The sequence below is a fragment of the Telopea speciosissima genome, chromosome 9 (genome assembly GCF_018873765.1).
Source record: "Telopea speciosissima isolate NSW1024214 ecotype Mountain lineage chromosome 9, Tspe_v1, whole genome shotgun sequence".
NCBI lineage: Eukaryota > Viridiplantae > Streptophyta > Magnoliopsida > Proteales > Proteaceae > Telopea > Telopea speciosissima.
Genome location: NC_057924.1, coordinates 59,296,574 through 59,318,774, shown reverse-complemented (window position 1 = coordinate 59,318,774; position 22,201 = coordinate 59,296,574). Strand labels below are relative to the sequence as shown.

The 22,201-nt window shown below is 41.3% G+C and overlaps 2 protein-coding genes across 2 annotated transcripts in view; both read right to left on the bottom strand.

The window, feature by feature from the left end:
- Window positions 1-13,254, bottom strand: part of LOC122638538 (pleiotropic drug resistance protein 3-like) — a 28,557-nt gene extending 15,303 nt beyond the window's left edge. The window contains exons 1-11 of the mRNA XM_043831375.1: window positions 13,135-13,254; window positions 12,359-12,443; window positions 11,603-11,762; window positions 11,426-11,502; window positions 7,134-7,187; window positions 6,942-7,032; window positions 6,506-6,807; window positions 6,136-6,417; window positions 5,726-6,039; window positions 5,315-5,475; window positions 5,131-5,234 (exon numbers count right to left, since the gene is read on the bottom strand). Of these exons, the coding sequence (XP_043687310.1) occupies window positions 5,131-5,234; window positions 5,315-5,475; window positions 5,726-6,039; window positions 6,136-6,417; window positions 6,506-6,807; window positions 6,942-7,032; window positions 7,134-7,187; window positions 11,426-11,502; window positions 11,603-11,762; window positions 12,359-12,442 (1,629 nt within the window). The 5' untranslated portion in view covers window position 12,443; window positions 13,135-13,254. The remainder of the gene's footprint in view (window positions 1-5,130; window positions 5,235-5,314; window positions 5,476-5,725; window positions 6,040-6,135; window positions 6,418-6,505; window positions 6,808-6,941; window positions 7,033-7,133; window positions 7,188-11,425; window positions 11,503-11,602; window positions 11,763-12,358; window positions 12,444-13,134) is intronic.
- LOC122639201 (pleiotropic drug resistance protein 3-like) lies at window positions 12,892-22,076 on the bottom strand. The gene is made up of 4 exons (XM_043832022.1): window positions 21,775-22,076; window positions 15,345-15,468; window positions 13,135-13,262; window positions 12,892-12,958 (listed from the first exon to the last, which is right to left on the bottom strand). Exons 1-4 carry the CDS (start codon window positions 22,074-22,076, stop codon window positions 12,892-12,894), a joined length of 621 nt encoding a protein of 206 aa, XP_043687957.1.
- Window positions 22,077-22,201: the final 125 nt, after the last annotated feature.

Sequence of the window (22,201 nt, the reverse complement as noted above, 5' to 3'; positions counted from 1 at the left end):
AGGCCAAATGGAGTCCCTACGGAGGGGTCCTGCATAAACCCAAGAAGTCCAAATGCTGGTTTTGTTGGTGAGAAGCTTCCAGATAAGCTTGATGGATCCAGCAATGTTGACATCTTTAATTCTCCTGAGCTCAAGGCCTCCTTCAGATTTAGGGACACAGAGAGAGGCCCAGCTCATGGGATGAAGGAACCTGGCAGAGTCCACTCCTTTCCAAAGGAAAGCACACATAATAGATTCAGCCGCCTTGATAGTCGTCTTCGGGAGGCCAAAAACACCTCTCCAATAGATGTAACAAGATTGGAGCACCGATCTAATCAGCTCGAGCTGCCCTGCATAGGATAAGAGCTTAGCTTTCCAAAGCTGAAGCCTCTTGTGAAGGAGATCCAAGATGGGGGAGCAGTGGTGGGCTGAAAGTTTGGTAGGGATGAGGGGGAGGCCAAGGTAGCGTACAGGTAAAGTGTCAATGGTGAAGCCAGAGAGGGAGGAAAGGAAGGCTTTGGTGGTATTAGGAACACCGGCAAGGAAAATTTGGGACTTGTGGAGGTTTATGCGAAGCCCAGAAAGGCCCTGAAAAAGGTGAAGGGAGGACAAGATGGACTCAATGGAGAGAGGGTCAGCCTTGGAGAAGACCATGAGATAATCAACGAAGGCAAGGTGAGTCAGGTTGGTAGGCATGCATTTAGGAATGGGGGTGATGTGGTGGAGGTCAGTTTTGGTTTGGATGCTATGGGAGAGGACTTCAAGGGAAAGGCAAAAGAGAAAAGGGGAGAGGTGACAACCTTGACGAATACCAACAGAGGAGGGGAAAAAACCGGTCAGGCTGCCATTAAGAAGCACAGAGAAGCGAGGGGTGGAGATGCAGAGATAGATCCAATTAACAAAGATAGGGGGGAAGGACATCTTCAGGAGGACTTGGGAGATGAAGTCCCACCGGATGGAATCAAAAGCCTTATGAATGTCGATTTTCAAAAGAGCTGACGGGGGGAGGGATTTGCGGTCGAATCCTCGGACGATTTCCTGGCAGAGGATGATATTATCCAAGATACTTCGGCCGGCTTTGAAAAGCGGATTGGTTGGAACTGACAAGGGAGTCGATGACAAGGCTGAGCCGGTTGGCAAGAATTTTAGCTATGAATTTGTACAGGAGATTACAGAGGGAGATGGGTCTAAAATCAGACATGGCCGAGGCTCCGAAGAACTTGGGAATGAGGCAGAGGAAGGACTGGTTGATGCCATGAATCTGATTAGGATTGAAGAAGAAGCTCTTAATGGCAACGATAAGATCGGTGCCTATGATGTCCCAACAAGTGGTGAAGAACCCCATGCTAAACCCATCAGGGCCCGGAGCTTTGCTAGCCTTACGGGAGTGAACAGCGGAGGAGATTTCCAAGTCAGAGGGGAGGGAACTGAGGAGGTGAGGGCGGATGAATTTGTTGAGGAGGTCGTTAGGAAAGGGGGGATGGGAGGAGGAAGGGGGGCAAAAGATACCAGTAAAGTAGTTCACAGCTTCAGCTTTGATGGTATCGACAAAGGAGAGGACCGAGCCATCAGAGGAGGTAAGAGAGAGAATGGAGTTGGAGTTGGAGTTGGATCGGGCTTTTAGGGAGCGGTAAAAGAAGGCGGTGTTCGAATCTCCAAGCTCAAGCCACTTGATTCGAGATTTCTGTTTAAGGAAACTTTCCTCAAGGGAAAGAGAGGAGGAAAGCTCAGAGGCGGCAAGGACTTCTTCCTCAGCAAGGGAAGGATTGAGGGGGTCAGACTGAAGACAGAGCTACATGGAGGAGAGGTTGTCCCGACAAGAGGAGACACGAGATGAGATGTTGCCGAAGGTGGAAGAATTCCAAGACTTGAGAGCCATCTTGACATTTTGAGCTTTTTAGAGAAGGCTAAAAGAAGGGAGGAGAAGGAGAAGACAGGGATACTCCAAGCGACTTGGACAACAGGAAGGACGTCGGGGTGGGAGGTCCACATATTAAAGAACTTGAAGGGTTTTGGCCCAAAGGATAAGAAAGGGAGGACGAAAAGAGATATGGGGGAGTGATCCGAAAGACCAGGAAGGTCGAAAAAGGCATAGGAGGAAGGAAGAGAGGAGAGCCAAGGATCATTAACTAGGACTCTGTCAAGCTTGCAGGCAACTCTGTCAATGCCAGAGCGCTTGTTGTGCCAGGAGAGATCAGCACCCGACCACCTAAGGTCGTTTAGCCCAGAGTCATCAAGACAGGAATTGAAGGCTGTGATGGCTTGGAGGTCGATAGGGGAGCCTCCTAGCTTTTCATGACTGAAGCAGACCACATTGAAATCACCACCGATACCCCAAGGAGAGGAGCCAACAGACAGGAAAATGGACCGAATATCCTCCCATAACGGGATTCTATCAAGGGAACGGTTGAGGGCGTAAACCATGGTGAAGAAGAAGAGGTGGTTATGGAGGCGGTCGAAAATGCTGAGGTGGACTAATTGGGAAGAGGAAGAAGAGACCGTGATATGGAATTTGGAGGGATCCCAAAGAATCCAAATCCGGCCGGAAGGAGAATGGTCATAATTGGAGAGGAAGGACCAAGAGGGAGCGAGAGAATGGGCTATCTTGGAGAAATTGGGCTCGAGCACTTTGGTTTCAAGGAGGCAACAAAGGGGGGATTTGGGGGATTTGAGACGGGCACGAATCTCGGCTTATTTGGCCAGGGCGTTTAGCCCACGGACATTCCAAATAGTCCAAGGGATCATAAGAGGGGAGGGGGGGTGGCAGCCAACCAGAGGTGGAGGTAACTCTGGACCCCGGTGGAACACTACGGGGCCTGAGGCGGTAATCTTTCAAAGGGGCAAAACATACCAAGTTCAAATCCGAAAGGAGGGCTGGAGGACTAGGAACCGGTTTGAAGTGGTTCGGCAAGGGGGAAAAAGGAGTTGCGTCAAAAGTTAAGTGGACTTAGTGGCTTAGGTGGGGTAGGGTTGCGGGTTGATGGATCGGGTCAGAAGGAGAAATGGCAAGAGATGGTACAAAAGGGTGTGAGTGGTGCTTAAGTGGGACACGTGTTGGAGAGAGGTATTGGGTATTAGTAAAAGGGGTTGTGGGGTTCGAGGGAGGAGAGGTTTGAATGATGGGGGTTAAGGCAAATTTTGGGTTTTCAGAAGTAGAAAAGGAGCTGGGCGAAGGCAAAAGGGGTTTTGCAGAGGTCACGGCAGGGGGAGCCTGCAGGTCGTCGCCACTGATCAGGCAGGTCTCGAGAGGAGCAGTCAAGGCTGCAACATCACTATCGTCACCAGTATCGAGAGTCCCAAGTACCAGGAATCTGTTATGGTCAACTTCGACTGATCCGCGAGGTAGGTGAACATCGGGGGACTCGCCATGGTCAAGAATCCCACCGGCGTCACGCAGGCTTCTCCGGTGGCGTTTCCTGACTTTTTTCCGGCCTCGTGAAGATTTCAAGGGGCCTTCAGACACTATAGGGTTGTCTGTCGCTGAAGAAATTGTCGCCTGAGCCTGAATAGCGGCGTCATCTTCCCCAACGATCGTAGCAGCATCAAAATCTTCCCCTAGGGCTGCAACCTCTTCCACAGTGAGCAGCGCTGCTGTAGAGGCGTCGACTGTGGTCTCGGCTTCAACAGAAGGAACTGTAGGCAGAACCGTAGTGACGTCTGCAGAAGCGACAACAAACGGAAGGCACTGTTTCGAAGGGTGGCCAAAGGTTTTGCAGGTGGAGCAATATTGGGGTAGCCACTCATAAGACACACTTTGATAGAAAGAATGGCCATCTTCTTCCTGGATGAGGACAGAGTCAGGGGGGGATCTTCTGCAGAGATCTCCACGCAGATGCGTGCAAAGGAGAGATGATCCATTTTCTTGGTGCGCTCGTCGGAGAAGAGAGGTTTGCCGATGGTCGATCCGACGAGGTTGAGTCCAGAGGCACACCAATAGTGTAGTGGAAGACCTGGCAGACTGACCCAGATAGCGATGGCTTTGAGGTCGATTTTGCTAAGAGAGGAGCGATGATCCCATTGCCGGAGGAATATCGGTTTTTTGCCAACCAGCCATGGACCACCTTCCAAGGCGCGGGACTTGTGGGAGTCGTCAGAGAATCTGAAGATGAAGATGCCGCTGGATAGAAGGTAAGTGTAGACCGCCCCTGCCGTGCGCCATTGCTTTTGCAGAGAAGATTTGACATGGAAGGGTGGAGGAGCGCCAAGAAAGTGCCCCACTAGGCAGCAGTGCCATTTGGAGATCTCATCGTCAAGCAGGCCCTTAGGACAGAAGCCCACCTTAGAGTCGCCAACAATAGTGGGAGGGACAAAGTGCAGGGAGTGTCGATCAGAGGTGGTAGAGGGGGTGCCGGAGAGGAGGGAGCTCCAAGTGGAGGGAGGAGGGGAGATAAGGGGATGCACAGGGCAGGGGGGAGGATAAGAGGTTAAAGCAGGGTTAGAGGGTGAAGCAGGTGATGCAGCAGGGGGGGAGGAAGTAGTGGTGGGTGATTTTACGATGGTGGGGCCAGGACAGAGAGGGGGGGAAGAGGAAATTACAGGGGGGGTGAAGTGCAGGGGGAGGAGCATCGGCGCAGGCATCGAGCAGGGCTGAGGGGGATGACGAAGTCATTGCCGGAGAACCATCCGTGATCAAACTAAGGGTGAGCTTGTTACTAAATCAGAAACAGTGGATGCGAAAACCACTGGCAAGAATTTTAGCTATGAACTTGTACAGGAGATTACAGAGGGAGATGGGTCTTTCTGAGGCCAGATGCAGCTGGATAGAAGGTAAGTGTAGACCGCCCCTGCCGTGCGCCATTGCTTACCCCCTTGACTTAGTTCTTGTATCTCAGGAGTTTCCCTTTTTGTTCTTATGGATGTATGCCCTTTGAATTAGGGCATTAGCACCCTATTTTCCAGAACAGTTTCTTTCTTTTTTTTTTGAATAAATTGATAAGAATGATGTAAAAAAAAGATTAGATTGATTCACTGAAATTCTTCGGACATATATCTTTCATAAGAATTTATCAAACCAAATTGGCAACATATTTCTGTGAATCACAATGCAATGTTCTCATAATATTTATTTAGCAATATTTTCTCACAATTTCATGAATATATAAATTAAGTTCCTGAATACAAGAACTAATAAATTAGATAGGTTTTGCTCACCTGTTGCCACCGAGGAGCAAGAAATTCATTTACAGTAATGCCTATCTCAGCATATGTCAATGGACAAACCCAAAAACCCCACTTTATCCAAGTAGGCATGTAAGCTGCAACCAGAACAGTATTAAGCACATGTATTTTGAACTTTTTATGGGGTTCAATTAGAAATAAGCATAGAGAGACTTACAGTATGGAATAATGAAACCGCCAAATAGAAAGAGAAACATCTGAGTCAAGTTAGCAGCTGTCATAGAAGCAACAACTGTACGGGAAACTGATGCAATAAATCGGAACATGGACGTGCCCATAAAATGCAAAGCAAAAAGTAGAATGAACTGGCGGAGAAACCTGGAAAACAAGATAAAACAATAAGGAACTAGTTTTAAAGAGTTATAAATGGAGATTTCTAGTACATTCAACATTTTATAATTAGAATTTGGAAGAAGAAATGGGGTCTATTGAATCGTACATCTGACTTGCATCCACCAGAACAGATACCTCGTATGCTATTACATATGCTATCAAATAGCTGTATATTTTACCAAAATATTTTTCAGATTTCATCAATTAAAGAAGTTAACCCTCCATGAATACTCACCTTCCAAACTCAGGACTATACCCAATGACATAATAAGTAAGAGCAGTCCAAACTAAGGACTGCACAAATGAAAGTGGAACCTTTACAATAGCCGATGGAATAGCATAAGTCCAAGCTGGGTAAAAGTAGCTGTCTCTCTGTTTGTAGAATACAGTGAGCCTTGAAACTGTCATAGATATTTCTGGGAATCCATCATTAAGTATCCTCATAAGCCCATAAAATATGGAACCCAAATAATAGTTTGCATGGATCGAATCAACACCCATACGAGTCCTTAGAAAAACAGTCATTCCGATGGATGCGGTGATGACAAGCTGCAGGGAACAAATATTCAAGCAGCTGTTAGATTGGACAAGTAAGGATTTAGGTATGTTATAATAGGAGGGAATCTCAAATGTAGTGATACCAACCTGAGTTGATTTAAAAACATATACAAAATAATTCCGCCTCATGAGAAGATATTCCTTGCTCATGCAGGCTTTGAAGAGCTCCCATTTGTTTAAAGAGTAGAAACTAAATGATAAAGCATTTTTATGGCTCTGAGATTTGTCATATGGATCTGAAAGCTCCTCATCCAGCTTTTTCCCAATGTGGAATGCTTTAAAATTCTCACAAAATTCATCAACAGAAACATAACTATAATCTTTCTCCTTAAGGAACCAGTACTGCGCCTGATCCTTTTTAGAGACAACCTGAATTTGAAAATAAAGTTAGAAAATTGGGTGGCATCACGTTACTGAATAAGAGAGTTATAAGGTAGGAGGTAGCTATAACACAGACCTCTTGAAGGAAATCAGCTGCTCCCTTTCTTTCTGGACACCTAAATCCACAATATTCAAAGAATTCAAGAATACAACAACATGGACCATGGTACACAATCTTTCCTTCTGCCATCAAGATAACGTCATCAAATAGATTATAGGTCTCTGGTGCAGGCTGAAGAAGTGAGATCAATGCTGTAGCATCTGTTAGATGCACCAAGTGCTGAAGGCAAGAAACAATCTGGAAGGTTGTAGAACTGTCCAGGCCATTTGATATTTCATCCATAAAAAGAGCTTTTAATGGACCCACAATCATTTCCCCTAAAAAAAAACATTGTATTTTTTTGAGGAAAAAATAATATTTTCCAACTTAAACCCTCGAAGAATGAAATCTATACACATTTTTAATACATGATATGCTATAATCATCAGACCAACCTCAATATTCACCATACCTGTAGTCAGTCTCTTCTTTTGACCACCTGAAATACCTCTTCTCATAGCATCTCCAACCATTGAATCAGCACAAATATCAAGTCCCAGAATCTGAATGGTATTAACATGCAAGACATTCATTCACATAAACCAATGACCCTGCTATGAATTAATAAAGAAAAGTATGATTTCAAACAGTTGAATATATTTACCTTTAAGATGTAGTCTGTTTGAATGGTTTTTCCGGTGCCTTCAACAGAAATCGCCTATTAAAACAGTTCATAAATAAAAGTTATCAACATGGCAATACACCAAAAACAACTGTAAACTAGAACATAATATAAGGATAATGTCATACCATACAAATTATCTATACTACTAAGTAAACACTATAACACTGAAAATAGTTCCATTCTTGTTCAGTGACAGTTTTGTGCTCGAAATAATGCTATATGAAATCTAATGCAGTCAAATATATGTGTACTGAATCTGTTTCCCCTTTCTTACGTGCATAATGCAACAAATTATATAGGGATGTTTTATGTTAATTTCATTTAGCAAAGTAGGAGATTCTAAAACTCAAGGAAGCACTAGGAGATGCCTCAAGGTGAATACATGGTGTTTTGGCTAACTAGTGTATGTCTCCTATAAATTTTTTAAAGGAAGATCGACAACTCTGGTAACTTGCATCTGGTATTACTATATTAAGTTGACCAAATAGTTAAAACCAAGGGTCAATAATTTCGGAATAAAGGTTTCTAATTGTATTTAGAAAATGATATGTATATTTAAATAACTATTTTTTGAAGCATTTCTAAAGGTTCTTTAATGTAAGACTAGATTAGGGTTAACCTAGTCCCAATTACCCACAACACATATAACTAAATAGCAGCCAAAACGCTGCAACTGCAGATCTGAAACAGAGGTTTAGCATCAGAAAATTGCTAACTCCAGAACCAGTAGTTCCCCAACTCGTATGGGACTGATACTCCTAACAAGTAAAGGACCAATAGGGGTGATGAAGCCCTAGAAAAATCAGCTTCGATTGATGTCTGAAGAGGGAGATACCAGCAGGTCACTAAAATAGAAGGTAAACTCAGATTTAGTAACTTAGTGAGTAGAGACCAAACCAGCCGGCAGAATGTAATCAAATTTGGATCGATTGGTGTTTATGGAGGAGAAGCACTGCTGAAAGTTTCACTCAATTCCGATGGGGGAGTGGGGAGATATGGGGATAGCACCAAAATAGAAGGTTAGGCTCTGCAGGCCAAACCAACCAACAGACTGGGCTGGAATTGGGATCAAGTGGGCCTCTTGTGTGGTTAATTCAACCCTCCAAAGTTCTACTAGATCAGGGCTCAGGCTTTAGAGAAAAACTGGTTCGATTGTTGCAGTCAGCGGGACAGAAAACAGGTCTGCAGGAGTGTGGTTCGATCCTTCTCTGGTGATGATCAGCAACAGCAGTCAAGGACTTGATTGGAGAATATCTTTTGGACTTCAGCAGCAGTTGATTGCAATAGTTGCAATCACAAATCAAAGCAGGGAGTGGCTCGGTTGGGTATAGAAGGCAGTGGAAAGAAGAGAATAGGAAAATAGAAGGTAGGAGAAATAGAAAAGGGGGATAAGAAGATTTGGCTCTCTCAGCCAGGCCTCCCAGCCCTTCATGACACACACATGGACAAGGGAAAACTTGCTGAAAACAATAATAATCAACTTCATTAAATCGTGGGGAGGCTTCTAAAGCCTGTACAATATATAGAGGGCCATGCTTGCACCTGAGTATGAACTTTATGCATATTTTCATATATAGGCATAAGTTTCACTTGTTTTTTTTCGATTGGGCTTTGCGAGTGCTTGGCCAGGGTTGCTTGATGTGGTGGCTTTCAAGGCCCTATGTCACTCTTTGGGGAGTCCAGTCATCTCAGCATTGGACTTGACCGAACGAATAATTGATTCGCGTAGTATGTAGTCCCAGTCTCACTTGGATCGCTTCGAACAACATGGTTCACTTGTTTGATTCGTGGATTGTAACAAAGAAATAGAAACTTAACATAAAAATAGAAACTTAAGCCTACTTTCTAAATCTGAAAATAGAAACTAACCTGAGCTAAGATTGCTTAATAGAAAACCACAAAATATCTAAGAGAATAATTCTAAAAATATAAACTAAACTAAACTCCTAATTCCCCACACATAGACAAAATTGACCCTTCTAAAAAATCTTCACATGATCTAGTCTTGGGCCCCACAGGATCTTCTAGTACCATTCTCACCAAGGCAAAATAAGGGGCTGAGACACTGTTCATGTAAACAGTATTTTGGTCTTTTTTTCTTCATTTTTTGTCCTACATCATTCTTACTTTGTAACTGAGCACAATCGAGTAGATACAATTCAGGAGACAGATGTGGACCAAGAATAGGAAGATACGGTTTGGAAAAGAAACTCAAGCACTTAATTGACATGATTGTGTTCTATTTGTAATTTAATTATATTTTTTCATAATTGCAGGAATGACCCTGATGTAGATAAGTCACTTAGAGGTCTTATTTTAGTGGAAATAAGCCTTGGGTTGGGTTATGCATGTGTTGGGATTTTGATCCCATGGGTTTACTTTGTAATTGGCCACTTTAATGAGCCTAAAATATGGGTAGATAGTAGGAAAACGGGATTTACTTCAATTGTTTAGTTAGAGTCTTGTTTTGAGTTTATTTCCTTTATTATTTCACTTTCCTAGTCAATTTAGGTTACTTTATTAGTTAAGGGTAGGGTTAGGCCTTTCCTTTTTAGTGTCTAAGTATATTTTTTAGTCTACTATATAAGTTTGTAAGGGAGGCCAGTATTGTACACGAATTTGATTAATGAAATATAGGCTTGAGCCTTTGTGAAAATCCTGAGATAGGATGGGTGAGATGCCCAAGCTGAGACAGCTAGCCCCACCTTTCCCCACTCCCTTCCTCCATCCCCTTCCATTGGTTCTTGATTCCAAACCCTAGTTTCAGTCAAATTGAGTTCAAGAGTGCTACAAGCTTTGGGGATTTCTTTCAACTGATTGTCACATCGATTTCTTGAAGATTACTACATCAAGATCATTGCTACCAGGGTACATGTCCATCAACCGAATCGAAAAGAGCAATCCAAACATCGATCTGGGAGAACCTAGGGTTTCTCAAAACCCTAAGTGCTGCTTGATCTCTGTTTCTCTCTATTCTGATCGGCTTCTCTTTATTCAGGAGATTATTTATTCTCGATTGCTGCTTCATCAGGTTATTAATTTGGTGGGATTATTTCTTTTGGTTATCTTTTGAGATCACATCATTCTTCTCCAACCAAAGTTGAGATCCCATTGTTCTCTTTGAGATCCCATTGCATTCTTTCTTGTTCTTTGGATATTTTTTATTTGATCCTGCTAGGGATTAGACCTATTCTGGTTCTAGAATTACATTAGCCCCTGGCCATCTATGGAGTTAGGTGCAACATGATGCAGGCATGGGATTGATAGCCTGTGGGTAATGGCCCAGACGATATGATCCTAAAATTATGGCTATATGAAATCTGGAAAAAGAGAAGGGGTATGATTGATGCTACTAGGGAGAGAGATATCAGTGGAAGGATATGATCTGAAAATAACATGGAAGTTTCAGAGTATAAAAAAAAAAAGTGAGAAATCAATAAAGCAAAGAGGAGGGAGAATCAGAGTATCAAGTAGTCTAGGAAGAGGAAAAACTAGGAGATTGAAGCAATCTGAAAAGAAGGATTTTCAGAAATGACAAAGGCTTACCCGTCCTTATTGGTGGCAGTCAAGGAAACTCTGGAGTCATTTGCAATCTTATCTGGACTCGGAATCAACAACCCTAAGTCTTTCATGTTCTTGACTGGTATCCCTGAAGATCTGAAGAGTACTCTCAAAAGTATTTTAGGCTTTCAGATTGGCTCGCTCCCTCAGTACTTGGGCCAAGTTGCTTGTTATTACAATACTAGTTTATTAGTCCAAGAACTCTAGTTAGGAAAGTTTAAATTATATATTATTAATTTAAGTTGATTGAGAAGCTTTTTTTCTTCCTGTTTTCTATATATAAGCTCTCTCTCTCTCTCTCTCTCTCTCTCTTCTCTACGGTAAGGCTTCCTCCTATTCTCATACATTTCTTTAACTCCTACTATTGCTCTGTTACTCTTCTAATCGACAGCCTTCTTTTCTCTCTCTCTCTCTCTCTCTCTCCCTCTCTCTCTCTCCTATCCATTGTTCTAGCTTCATATCCTATTTTCTAGGAAAGATTTTCTCTCTTCCCTCTCATTAGTTCACCTATCGTTGACACTTATTTTCTCTTCCCTCTCTCTCACTTGAAATCCATTTGTTTCATATGTAATGTAGGAAAGCTTGTTGTTGTAATAAAGGTTAGGAAAAACATTTGTACTTGCGTAATATTATATAGTTTAAATCAGGGTAGTATACCTATTATTAAGACAACAATAAGGAGGGGGGGAAATAGTGTTGCTAATAGGTACCTTCATATAAGTATCAACATCTGGGTCTGGGAGGATTCCAGCTTGCTTCTCCCTTCTACTAACCTCCATCATAATCTCTTCATATACATTGATGAACAAGATAATATAATTTGTGAATTCAAACAGATAAAGAATTTACAACGATATCCAATTAAAGTATGCCCAAAGAAAACCTACCTGCTCGACTTCCAACACCCTGACAACATGCAGAAAAGTCGAGTGTTTCCCTCACAGTCATCTCAGCTATGTGCAGATCATGTTGGCTTATATAAGCTGATGTTTTTTGGGGAACAAACTCTTCCAGGCTGTGACCATTATAAGAGATCTCTCCAGTAACCTAGAGATTGCATTAAAACAATCTTAAAAAGCTGGGCTAAAGGATTAAAATACCACAACATAAGCATAACTTCAAACAAAGCAACGGCACAATTAAAAATTGTTTGAAAAAATATATAAATGTTGGTTAATACTATCTCACCAATAATAAAACTGACAACATTTCCATATCCCTCCAACCCAAAACCGTTTTCGTACGTGAAAGGATTTTTTTTTTTTTTCCATTTAATATTAGAATTTTCTCAGAACTTCTTTGAACGCTTCAACGGTTTAGTGCTGGAATACAACCCAACCACCATACTCAAGCATATGGAGGCATGAATCAGCAGTGCCTAATATATGTAATTAAATATTTCTTTGCAAGGTTTAACAAGATGTGTAAACCAAATGAATCAATCATCATATGGAAAGCATGAATTCAACAAGATTAAGTCTACCTGGCTATCTATTTAAAGTTTCAGTCTATAAACCACTGAGCTGTTCTTTGTGACATAGATTTGTTCTAACAATCATATCTTGTCGTATAATAAATGTGAATTTGCATGCTTTGAATTGGAATGTCACAAGGCTTTGATAAAAGACAGTGTATATAAAAACCTTGAGAGATTGGTTTAGTTTCCCTGATAGAGCCAACATCAGTGTGGTTTTTCCACATCCTGGAGGACCAAGTAGTAGAGTCATCCTGTAACACAGAAAAGTCTATGTAAGTAAACCTTAACTTATTTATGATCTCAAAACTTTCCAAAACAGAGAAGAATTTAAGAAGGATTCCTCTCCATAGCTTTTTAAATTTTAGGAACCACAATATAAGGAAAGCTTTATTTAGTAAGAGGAAAATTGTAAGTAAACTATGTAATTTATGTTTTGGGGGTAACATATTGTCATCTATATTGAAGAACTATACTTAGCGAGTTAGCGCAACGCCAAAGTGGGATTAAAAATATAATTGATTTCAACCAAAAGATCTCCTCAAGGAAATATAGCTTCAAAAGGTTAAACTTAATCATCCATTGATTATACACTTCATGTTTAAAAAAAATTCAAAATGCTAAACATCCAATCATTTGTCAGAAAAATGATTATTTTATTTTTTTCCCATCCTCATGAGGTCATCCAATTTGGATGTTCAGCTAGGATGGCCTGGCCATTTGGTTGACAATGATTATAAGGATACTTGATGCATGATGTACATATTGTCTAATGCACAAAACATCAAAGAAGTAGAGCATTAAGTATGGATCATCATTTTCGATAACAAGAGCAAAGATGGGGGAGGGGGGAAGTGACTAAATGGGTGCTGATCCCACCTTGAATTACTCAGTAGACTAAATGAATTTTAAAATTTTAATTTCTTCGAACTTTTTATTTCTTACCTGCTAGGCTTGATGATACCACTGACATCCTTGAGAATGCTAATCTTGGCTATCTGAGACTTTGAACCAAACAGCTTTGTAAAGTCCTGTCCAATAAAAAGCCCAAATATGTAAGAAATAGAAGAACACTGAAAGGATGTTTAGAAAACATAAGTTTAGCAACCAACAAAGTAGCTTACTGAGTTAACATAGCCATACTTCATAATGCCATAAAATATCTTATGGAAACAGTCCTCAAAAGTCAGAAGAGGCCATGAGAACAGTCCTAAAATCTGAGGGGAGATTTGAGGTTAATATCTCATGAAAAGAGTCCTAGAAGTCAGAGGAGACCATGAATTTGAGGTTAAATAACTCATGAAAGGAGTCCTAGAAGTCAGAGGAGACCATGAATTTGAGGTTAAATAACTCATGAAAGGAGTCCTAAACAGTCCTAACATTTGAGGAGGAGATATCTCACAAAAAAACAGTCCTCAGAGTCAGAGTAGGACATGCCAACAGTCCAAGGATTTCTAACATGACTCAAAAAATACATGTGGAATGCTAAAATACTTCAGTTTCCTTAAAATAAGTGAAAAAGAGAGTGTTCAGTTCAGAGTCTCACCGCCAGGGTTTGTGCTGAACATACATAGTCACTTTGGTTTGAGGTCTCCTTCTTAATCTACCCAGTAGGAGGGGCATTAATGGTGAAACCAGGAGAATTCTCTCTGCTCCAAAATGCGGGAAGTTCTCTTGCCATAACTCTTTCAGCATGGTATCGATGGTGAAACCAGTCATATTGTTTCCTCCAAATGCCACATCCGGCTTGTCCTGACGATTCCTAATCATTTTCTCTGTATTTTCAGTTGGATCGGACCAATTCTTGAACTGATTCCCGACTTCAAGGTGGATCCTATTTTCACCATGAAGTTGAGTTGGATCGGACCAATTCAAGATCAGCCATGAACGATCCCCAATCCCGGTTTTTAGAATCAATGGAAGTTGACTCCATATTTTTAAACCTTGGTAATAGTCGAGTTCAAACTTCATAGATGGGCAAGGAGAGTTGACTCGGATAGGTCCTGGCCATTTGGCCGTACCCTATAGCAATTCCTCAATTCTAGGGGGTCAAAAAAATACGGCCAGCCCGAGCCTGCCCTAACCTGCCCTAAGCCCGGACAGGGTTAGACTAGACCTGGGTTTAATACAGGGCTGGGCCGGGTTTAGTGTTTTCCTTGGCTGGGCCGAGCTTGGGTTGAGATGTCGATCCTAGCAAAGCCAAGCTTAGGATAACCTTGTTAGGATCAGGCTAGGTCTAAGATTTGTTAGGCCCTGGCAAGGCTGGGCTGGGCTTGGGTTTAGATTAAGACCCCTAGGGTTGGGCTGGGGTGTAGACCAGACCCGGCCTGATCCAACCTAACCCTTTGTATTATAATAAATATGTTGTATATTAAAATGTCATATAATAAATCATGGTTGTTGGATATTAGGATATAAAATGTCATATAACAATTCATATTATATTAAAATGCCGTACTCTAATGAGGTGGGATCCCATTCTCATAGGTGTGAGCCGCGCAGATGGCATCCACCATGAGTGGGCCCATATGGTGGATGCCATCTGGGCATCTCACACCTATTCTCGTACGAGAATGGGTTCCCAGCTCAAACTCCAAATGGCATATAACAAATCATATCATATAATATCCCATAAAAAACAAAGGTAGGGCCAACCTAGACCAGCCCGGCCCTATTAGGGACAATCTGGGCTGGGTTGGGCAAAGCTTGGGGTGAAAATATCTCAGCCCGACCTCAGGCCAGGTTGGGCTAAGATTTGACTAAAGGGACTCAGGGTTGGTCTAGGGTTTTCAAAAACCCAGTCCAACCCGGCCCTATTTCACCTCCTATTAAGAATTTAACTACTTCATTTAATTGCTCCTTCTCTTATTCCGAAGAAACATTTAATATAGTTTTTTCAAAGAGGATAAATCTATCATTTCGCATAGGAACCACATTAAATGTTGCATTAAATGACTTTCAACTTTTCGAAATCCCTTTTCTGACATCTACGTTAAGTATTGCATTAAATAACTTTTAGAAATAAAACAAAAGGAAAAAAAATAAGATTACAAAATATTGACACCTTAAAGGGTGAGGGTGGAAAACCTTAAAAGGGGTGTCAACAAAATCACTATAGAGCTACAAAATTATTCTTAGATGTTGATGATACTTACATTAATTGTGCTTCTAAAAGAGTTCCATAAAGTTGGGAGTGGCTTGCCATGAACTACTTCACACTCTGCTTCAACATTTAAGTTCTTGTACCTCACTTCCACACTGGGCAATTTTACACCAACCCTACAAAACACAGATATGGTCAGTTTTTATAAATCTTGAACTACATATTTTATTAAGAATGGGGGATTGTTGGCAGGTTGTGTGACCCCTGCACTAGCATGGGGCTAATGAGAGCATGTGCAGGACATCAACAAAGGTGGAATTTTCACATTTCACCGGGGCAGGACCTTTTCACCCCATGTGTCTAGGCGCAGGCACAACGCAGCGTGACAAGGATCTTTTTTCATTTTATTTTTTAGTATAATTATACTAATCAAATTGGATCTTGCAAAATGATACTAGACAAGGTTAACTTGAGGTTGACCACTCATGAAAATGGCTAAGGACAATGTCCAAAATTGGTTGGATTTGGACCGAATACAACCTGATCATACTCCATATCCTAGTTTCCCATGCAACAGTGACGTGTGGTTTGTGTGACTACAAAAAAATAATAAAAAATAAACTCCTATGTAGCTAAAATACTGTACACCTTCTCGTAATAGATTTTTTTTTTTATTATTTCCCTCTCCTCCCTTGAGCATGTAGACCCCATGTAGATGATATTGTTTTCCACGCCGCCATTGGTGTGGCATGGGAGATTCCCACCTCCCCCACATTAGTGGCGAGGAAGCTCTTCCCTAAATCTTAAATTGGATTTCAATTCTCATGTTTAAGGATGCAGCTTGGACCCAACAAGCCCAAACCCCATTCGATTGTTTCTAAATGGATTGAACTAGGGTTGAAATGTCCCCGTTCAAGGTTGGCCAGGTTGGGTAAGGTTAAGTCTCGAGTCCTCATGGCCCAACCTAAGCCTGACTTGCAAGGTATGCTTCATTCATATATATGTATATGGTGAGGGGTTGTTGTGTGGCCCCACACTAGCACAGAGACCAAAGCACTAGGACATCCAATAGGGGTGGGATTTTTCATTTCATAGGGGGCATGGTGGTCATTCGTCTTTCCTGTATCAAGGTGCAGGCGCCATACAGCCTAGAAGCCTTCTTTTTACCATATTTATAACATTGAACTTTTACATTCCCCATTACTAACTACATTAAAACATTTCAAGATGGACATTTCAGGCGGGGCCAAGGTGAGCTTGGGTTGAGATTTCCTAGCCGAGGTTAGGTCAAGCTTCATAATTGGGGTATATATGCATAGCTTTTGAGCATGCTCCGAGTTCTACCCTTATTAATGCTTGACTGTTTTTTTTTTTATATAATAATAGATTTAAGAAAGGGTTGGGCATGCTGCCACCTTTTGGTAAACTAACAACATGCACCGGCCCAATCATAGGGCTGGACACAAGAGGGCAAAGGGCTATTTTCTAAAATGGTAAATAAAAGAGAGGAAGACACATGTTGGGTACCCTAGCGATGTGCCCAGCCTTTTTTCCTAGTTTTAAATCTCCATGTAACAAGGGGGTTGATAATAAGTCATTGTCGGGCACTACCTAGTGCATCATACTTAAGAATCCAACCATCTACCCAACATTTGAAAGGATAACAAGGCGTCACTGCTCATGTTTTTACGGTTGGATTCTTAAGTGTATTGGGAGAGGATGAAAATCTATCATTGTCGTCTTGTGACACACGAGATAAATACCTATTGAGTAAATTACTCACCCCTCCCCTCGATTATGCTCTAATGACAAACCCCTCCCTGGGGTATTGAGTAATGACTCTCCCTTCCCCGTATTAACAAGATTCTATCAACCGTACCCATTCCGTTAAAAGGACTGTTAAATGTTTGAAAAAGACTATAATACCCCTTCTTCTTCTTCTTCATCTTCATCTTCATTTCCTCTTCTCCTCCTCCTACTCCTCCAACTCCGCCCAACCCTACTGCCAACGCAACCCATCTCACCGCCCCCACTCATGTTCTCTCCTCACTCTTCCCTTCTCGGAATCTACGTTACTTCGACTAAGATTCCTTCCCCGAGACAGCTTGTCTCTATGAGGTCTAGAAAGGACGGAGTCTTCCTGAGTGTTAACTCCAGAGGACTGGATTGTTTGAATACATTTTGGGCTTCAACCTGCAAAAATGGAGGAATTAACAAGGAACAACACAAACTAATTATGAAGGCATTAAAAGAAGAAGATACTTTTTCTTCTCCTCTTTTTGAAGAACTATCAAACTCCGATTTAATAGAGGTAGAAAATTCAAGATCGGATGCACGAACCCACGAAGAATCATTGGATATCTTCAATCTCTTACCTTTTGATGGGAACCCATTAATTTTATACACTTAAAATTAACGTATAAATCCCTTCGCTGCCGTTGAGTAACGAAATAGAATTTCAATTTGTATTTCACAACCGAAATGAGATACCTTGGGAATTTTGGAGGAGTCGTCGAGAATGGCAAGGAGATCTTCAATGAGGTCTTTGAATGAGGCCTTCTCGTGTTAATGGGGCTGCTTGGGAGAGGCCATAGCCTCCGAAATCAGGTGCTAGTGCCCTCGAATCCGGCGTTACAACGACGATCTAAAAAAAAAGAAAACAGGACACGAACAAAACAGAGCAATAAGAGCCAAAATAGAAGAGAAGGGAGAGAGGGAGAAGAGAGGCTTTCTTGCTCTAGCGTGGAGGCTACGAGGTGGTTATGGACATCGTGGGCGGGGTGGCGTGGCTACGAGTGGTGGCGATGGTGATGGTGCCGTTAGTCAACGGAGGAACGAGGTTTTAGGTTTTGATATGATTAGGGGTATAATTGGAATATCACAAACATAAGGGTATTTTGGGGTTTAAATGAATATTTTAGGGTGATGTCATCACTAATTTTTAACCCATACCTATTTTAGGTAAGACAAAACCCATTAATGAAGCTAATTTTACCATTACTCAAAATACCCCTATTGTACCACTTTCGGGCCGAAGGGCAAAGTTGTCTTAATGTCAAGGTCAATATAACCGACCGTGATTACACCAAGCAAAACCTCCACTAATTCAATAGAAAAGGTTCTACTTAATAAAACCTGATCATCTCCGTTTATCCCCTGATATGGATCCAACATTGATCTGGGTCTCATAGGGTCGGTCACTTTTGAACATTTTCCACTGGCCTTATAGGTCGTAGCTAAGAAATAAGTTGACCCGGTTATGCAGGTCTAAAATAAAAACCAAACCGAGTGACGGCAAGTTGAGCCATGTATAATACTCCCCGTGTATTTGCATGCATCTCCATGTATTTTCATACCCTTTTATAAACCTAGATTTTAAGAGTTCCATCTATTACTTGACAAACTCTATTTGGGCCAACCAAACTAGCTTATCTAGTCATGTTGACCAGATATAGATACTTTTGACCCCAATAATTTGATTAAACTAGAAACAAACATAGGTTCATCAAGAAGAAGAATATTGTGTAAATATTTTAGTAGAAAGAAAAATTTATGAACCTCAGTAAAATATATCTTTATTTTTATCTCTCCTATTTTACAAAGTTTCCATTGCCCAACAAAATTATTTTTCTGGGGTACTCCCAAGATGCCAATTTGATGAGTTCAAATGAGACAATGGAATTATGAGATCAGTTCTTCTGATGGCTACTGAGTACGCAGTTAAGCAGGATTTTCTTTTTATCTATTTAATACTTCGAGTTTGTTATTTTTTATTTTTTTCAAGAGAAATAGAATCTAATATGAATAATAAATAATAAAAATTAGGAAAAGAGAATGCCACCTGTTTGTGCAGTGCAGACCACGCTACTCTTTTTGTTTTTTTTTTTTTGTTAATAAACTGCAGACCACACTACTCCCTAACATAGTGGCGTGCAAAATGACTGTCACACCCCTTAGAACCTTAAAAATGACTAGAGGTGCGAAGGTCATTTTGCATGCCCCTATCTCAGGGGCGTAGGGCCAGCGTGTCTGGCGCGACCGGGTGGCATTCTTTCTCCCTAAAAATTAATGAAACAAAGTCTACAGAAGTTGGTTTTCCAGGTTGCAATTAGCTTAGGCTGGGCAAAAGCAGTTTGAAGTTTAAACATTTTTGGTGATATATATTATTCAAACAAAGGGTAAGAGAGCAGTGCACGCAGCCCTTGCACGCTGACACAAGTGCAAGTTAAATGACCGCCACACCCCTTGGAACCCCAGAAATGATCAGAGGTGTGGCGGTCATTTCGCACACCCTTGTGTCAGGACGCAGGGGCGGCATGTTTGGCACAACCGGGCAGCGTTCTTTCTCCCTAAAACAAATATGGGAAAAAGAACTATGTTTGGTTGCATGCTCCCTACGCCTTAACACAGGAGCACGTGAAATTATCGTCTTGCCCCTATGAAATAAAAAAACCATTGATATTGATGCCCCTATGTGCGTTCTCGTTGGCCCCCGCATTGGCATTAGGGCCACGCGACCAGACAATGATTTCTAGCCCAACAAATATATGTGTGTTATATTATTTACTAGGCTTTACTCTAACATTAAGCTAGTGAACCTTAGAGGTTTCACAATTAAATTTCAATCAATTTACCAAAAAAAGAAATCAAATTTCAACCAAAATGTTTGAAAAAAAAATACTCAACCACAATGAGTGTGTTATTGCCTATATATGGTAAAAATGTGTACAAAATAGTAGAAATTAATTAGAACAATGCCACTAACCTCTAATATCATATAATGGAAGTTTATCATATTTTTGTAACATTAATTTCAACCTCATGATTATTTTTTTACATACTCATCTTATTGGTTGAAATTGACTAGTGAAATTGATTTTAGATCCAATTTATGATATGAGCCACCCAACTACCATTGACTTTGCTATGACAATTTTTGAACTTTAAAAATTACACTAATCTTCACGATACTCAAATTTTCCTCTACATATGCATTGGGAGAAAGCACGATGCTAGGCTGCATAGCGTACACTAACGTTTTCTTGTGTCTATATCTCTATCCTCCCACAATAGAGACAGATATATCATTTTATAGGAGAGAAAATGAAGAGATAGACACAAGGAGGCGCTAGCTTACATTACATAGCCTGACATGTATTATATATAGTATCTACTGTTTGTCATATTCTACCAAAAAAAATTCTATTGCATGTCATATATGTATAAAGTCCATTGATCTATAGTATACCACGATTCTATGACATGGAGGTCATGCCGTTAGATGGGAGAGTATTTAACTGAATTTGAAGTTGACATTTGAAACAATTCCGAAATATAATATAGTTGAAGATTCACAAATTATCACACGTAAGACATTGTTGAGTCCATATTTTACCCTCCATCCATCTCTGGTCAAACTCCAGTCCAAATGCATGTCCTATATAGGGGTAAATTTTGGATTTGGATCCTCTACTGCCGAGCTGCCCGGCAGGACCGTGCTGCAAAGATATGGTGTTGCGTGCAATGTCCGCCTTATCCCTGTCAAATGCCTTGCCCGAGTGGGGGTAAGGCGGTCTTTGCACGCAGCACCGTATCTTGGCAGCACGATCCTGCCGGGCATGTAGCTAGGCAGTAGAGGATCCAGATCTGTAAAATTTTTGGTATTGTGGCTACATGGTCTCATCCCTGGATTCAGATCCTCTACTGCTGAACAACCTGGCAGACCCTACTGCCAAGACATAGCAAGCGGTAAATGACCATCTTACCCCCACTCGGGCAAGGCGCTCGGGTAGGGGTAAGGTGGTCATTCCTCGCCTTGTTGTATCTTGGCAGTAGGTCCTACCGGGCAGCTCGGCAGTAGAGGATTCAAAATGCTCATCCTTATCCCCAAAGACTAGGTCAAAGGGGGGGGGGGGGAGGGGGCGATTCCAAGATTGTGAAAAGGTGTCTGTTGGATCTCCTATGAATCCTATATGTACAAATTAAAGCCTCTAATCGAATGGATTCAGTTTTATAGATACATGAGGAAGGTAATCAGGAAAGAAAGAACTCATTTTCTTTCTTTTATCACTTAGGATCTATGCACCTCTGTGGTTCCCCTGGATTCCATGTGGGTGGAGATCGGATCCCAAGGACGATCCATGTATGTGGATCTGATCTGGGCTCCCGTATACACCCATTGATTAATCTGATTTGACAACTTTTCAACTTAATTTTACTAATTATATTGGTAAATATTTTATTAACTATATATGCATTCACGTACGTGAGTGTACGTGAAAAGATGGAACATTCCCACAGAATAGATTCCATCTGAACGACTGTGAGATGTTCACTTATGCTCACGTACATGAACAGTCCCTGCACACCACAGTATAGACCATATTATGTAATATATATGGATTTTGAAGAAGAAGAATTTACGTGCAGTTTTGTGTATTCTAAATTACGAAGAAGAAAATAAGCAAGAAGTCTTTAGTTACCTGTCAATTCTATCTCTAAGTTTCTGCAACAAACGGAGATTATCATTCTCAACGTTCTTGATAAGCTTTGATATGAACACACGTCGGTCTGGAGCTTTAAGCTTTCTAACATCAACCACTAGTTTTCCATCTCCATTTCCTTTCTGATCATCATCATAATTATCAAACAAAGATAATCTGGTTCTTTCATAAGTGGGCAATCTCTCAATCGCTGCCCACTGTTCGTAAAACTCAGCAGTAGCAGTAGCAGTAGCAGCAGCTTCAACATCAGAATCACTATAGTGGTCATCCGGATCTCCCATTGCGGAACTTGTTCTTCCATTGCTTCGGAAACTTTGGAATGACCTTCGCATGCTCCTAGCGATTTCTGTTAACTCGATTCGCAATGACTCAATTTCATCTTCCCCAGCCAACTCAGTTTTTTCCC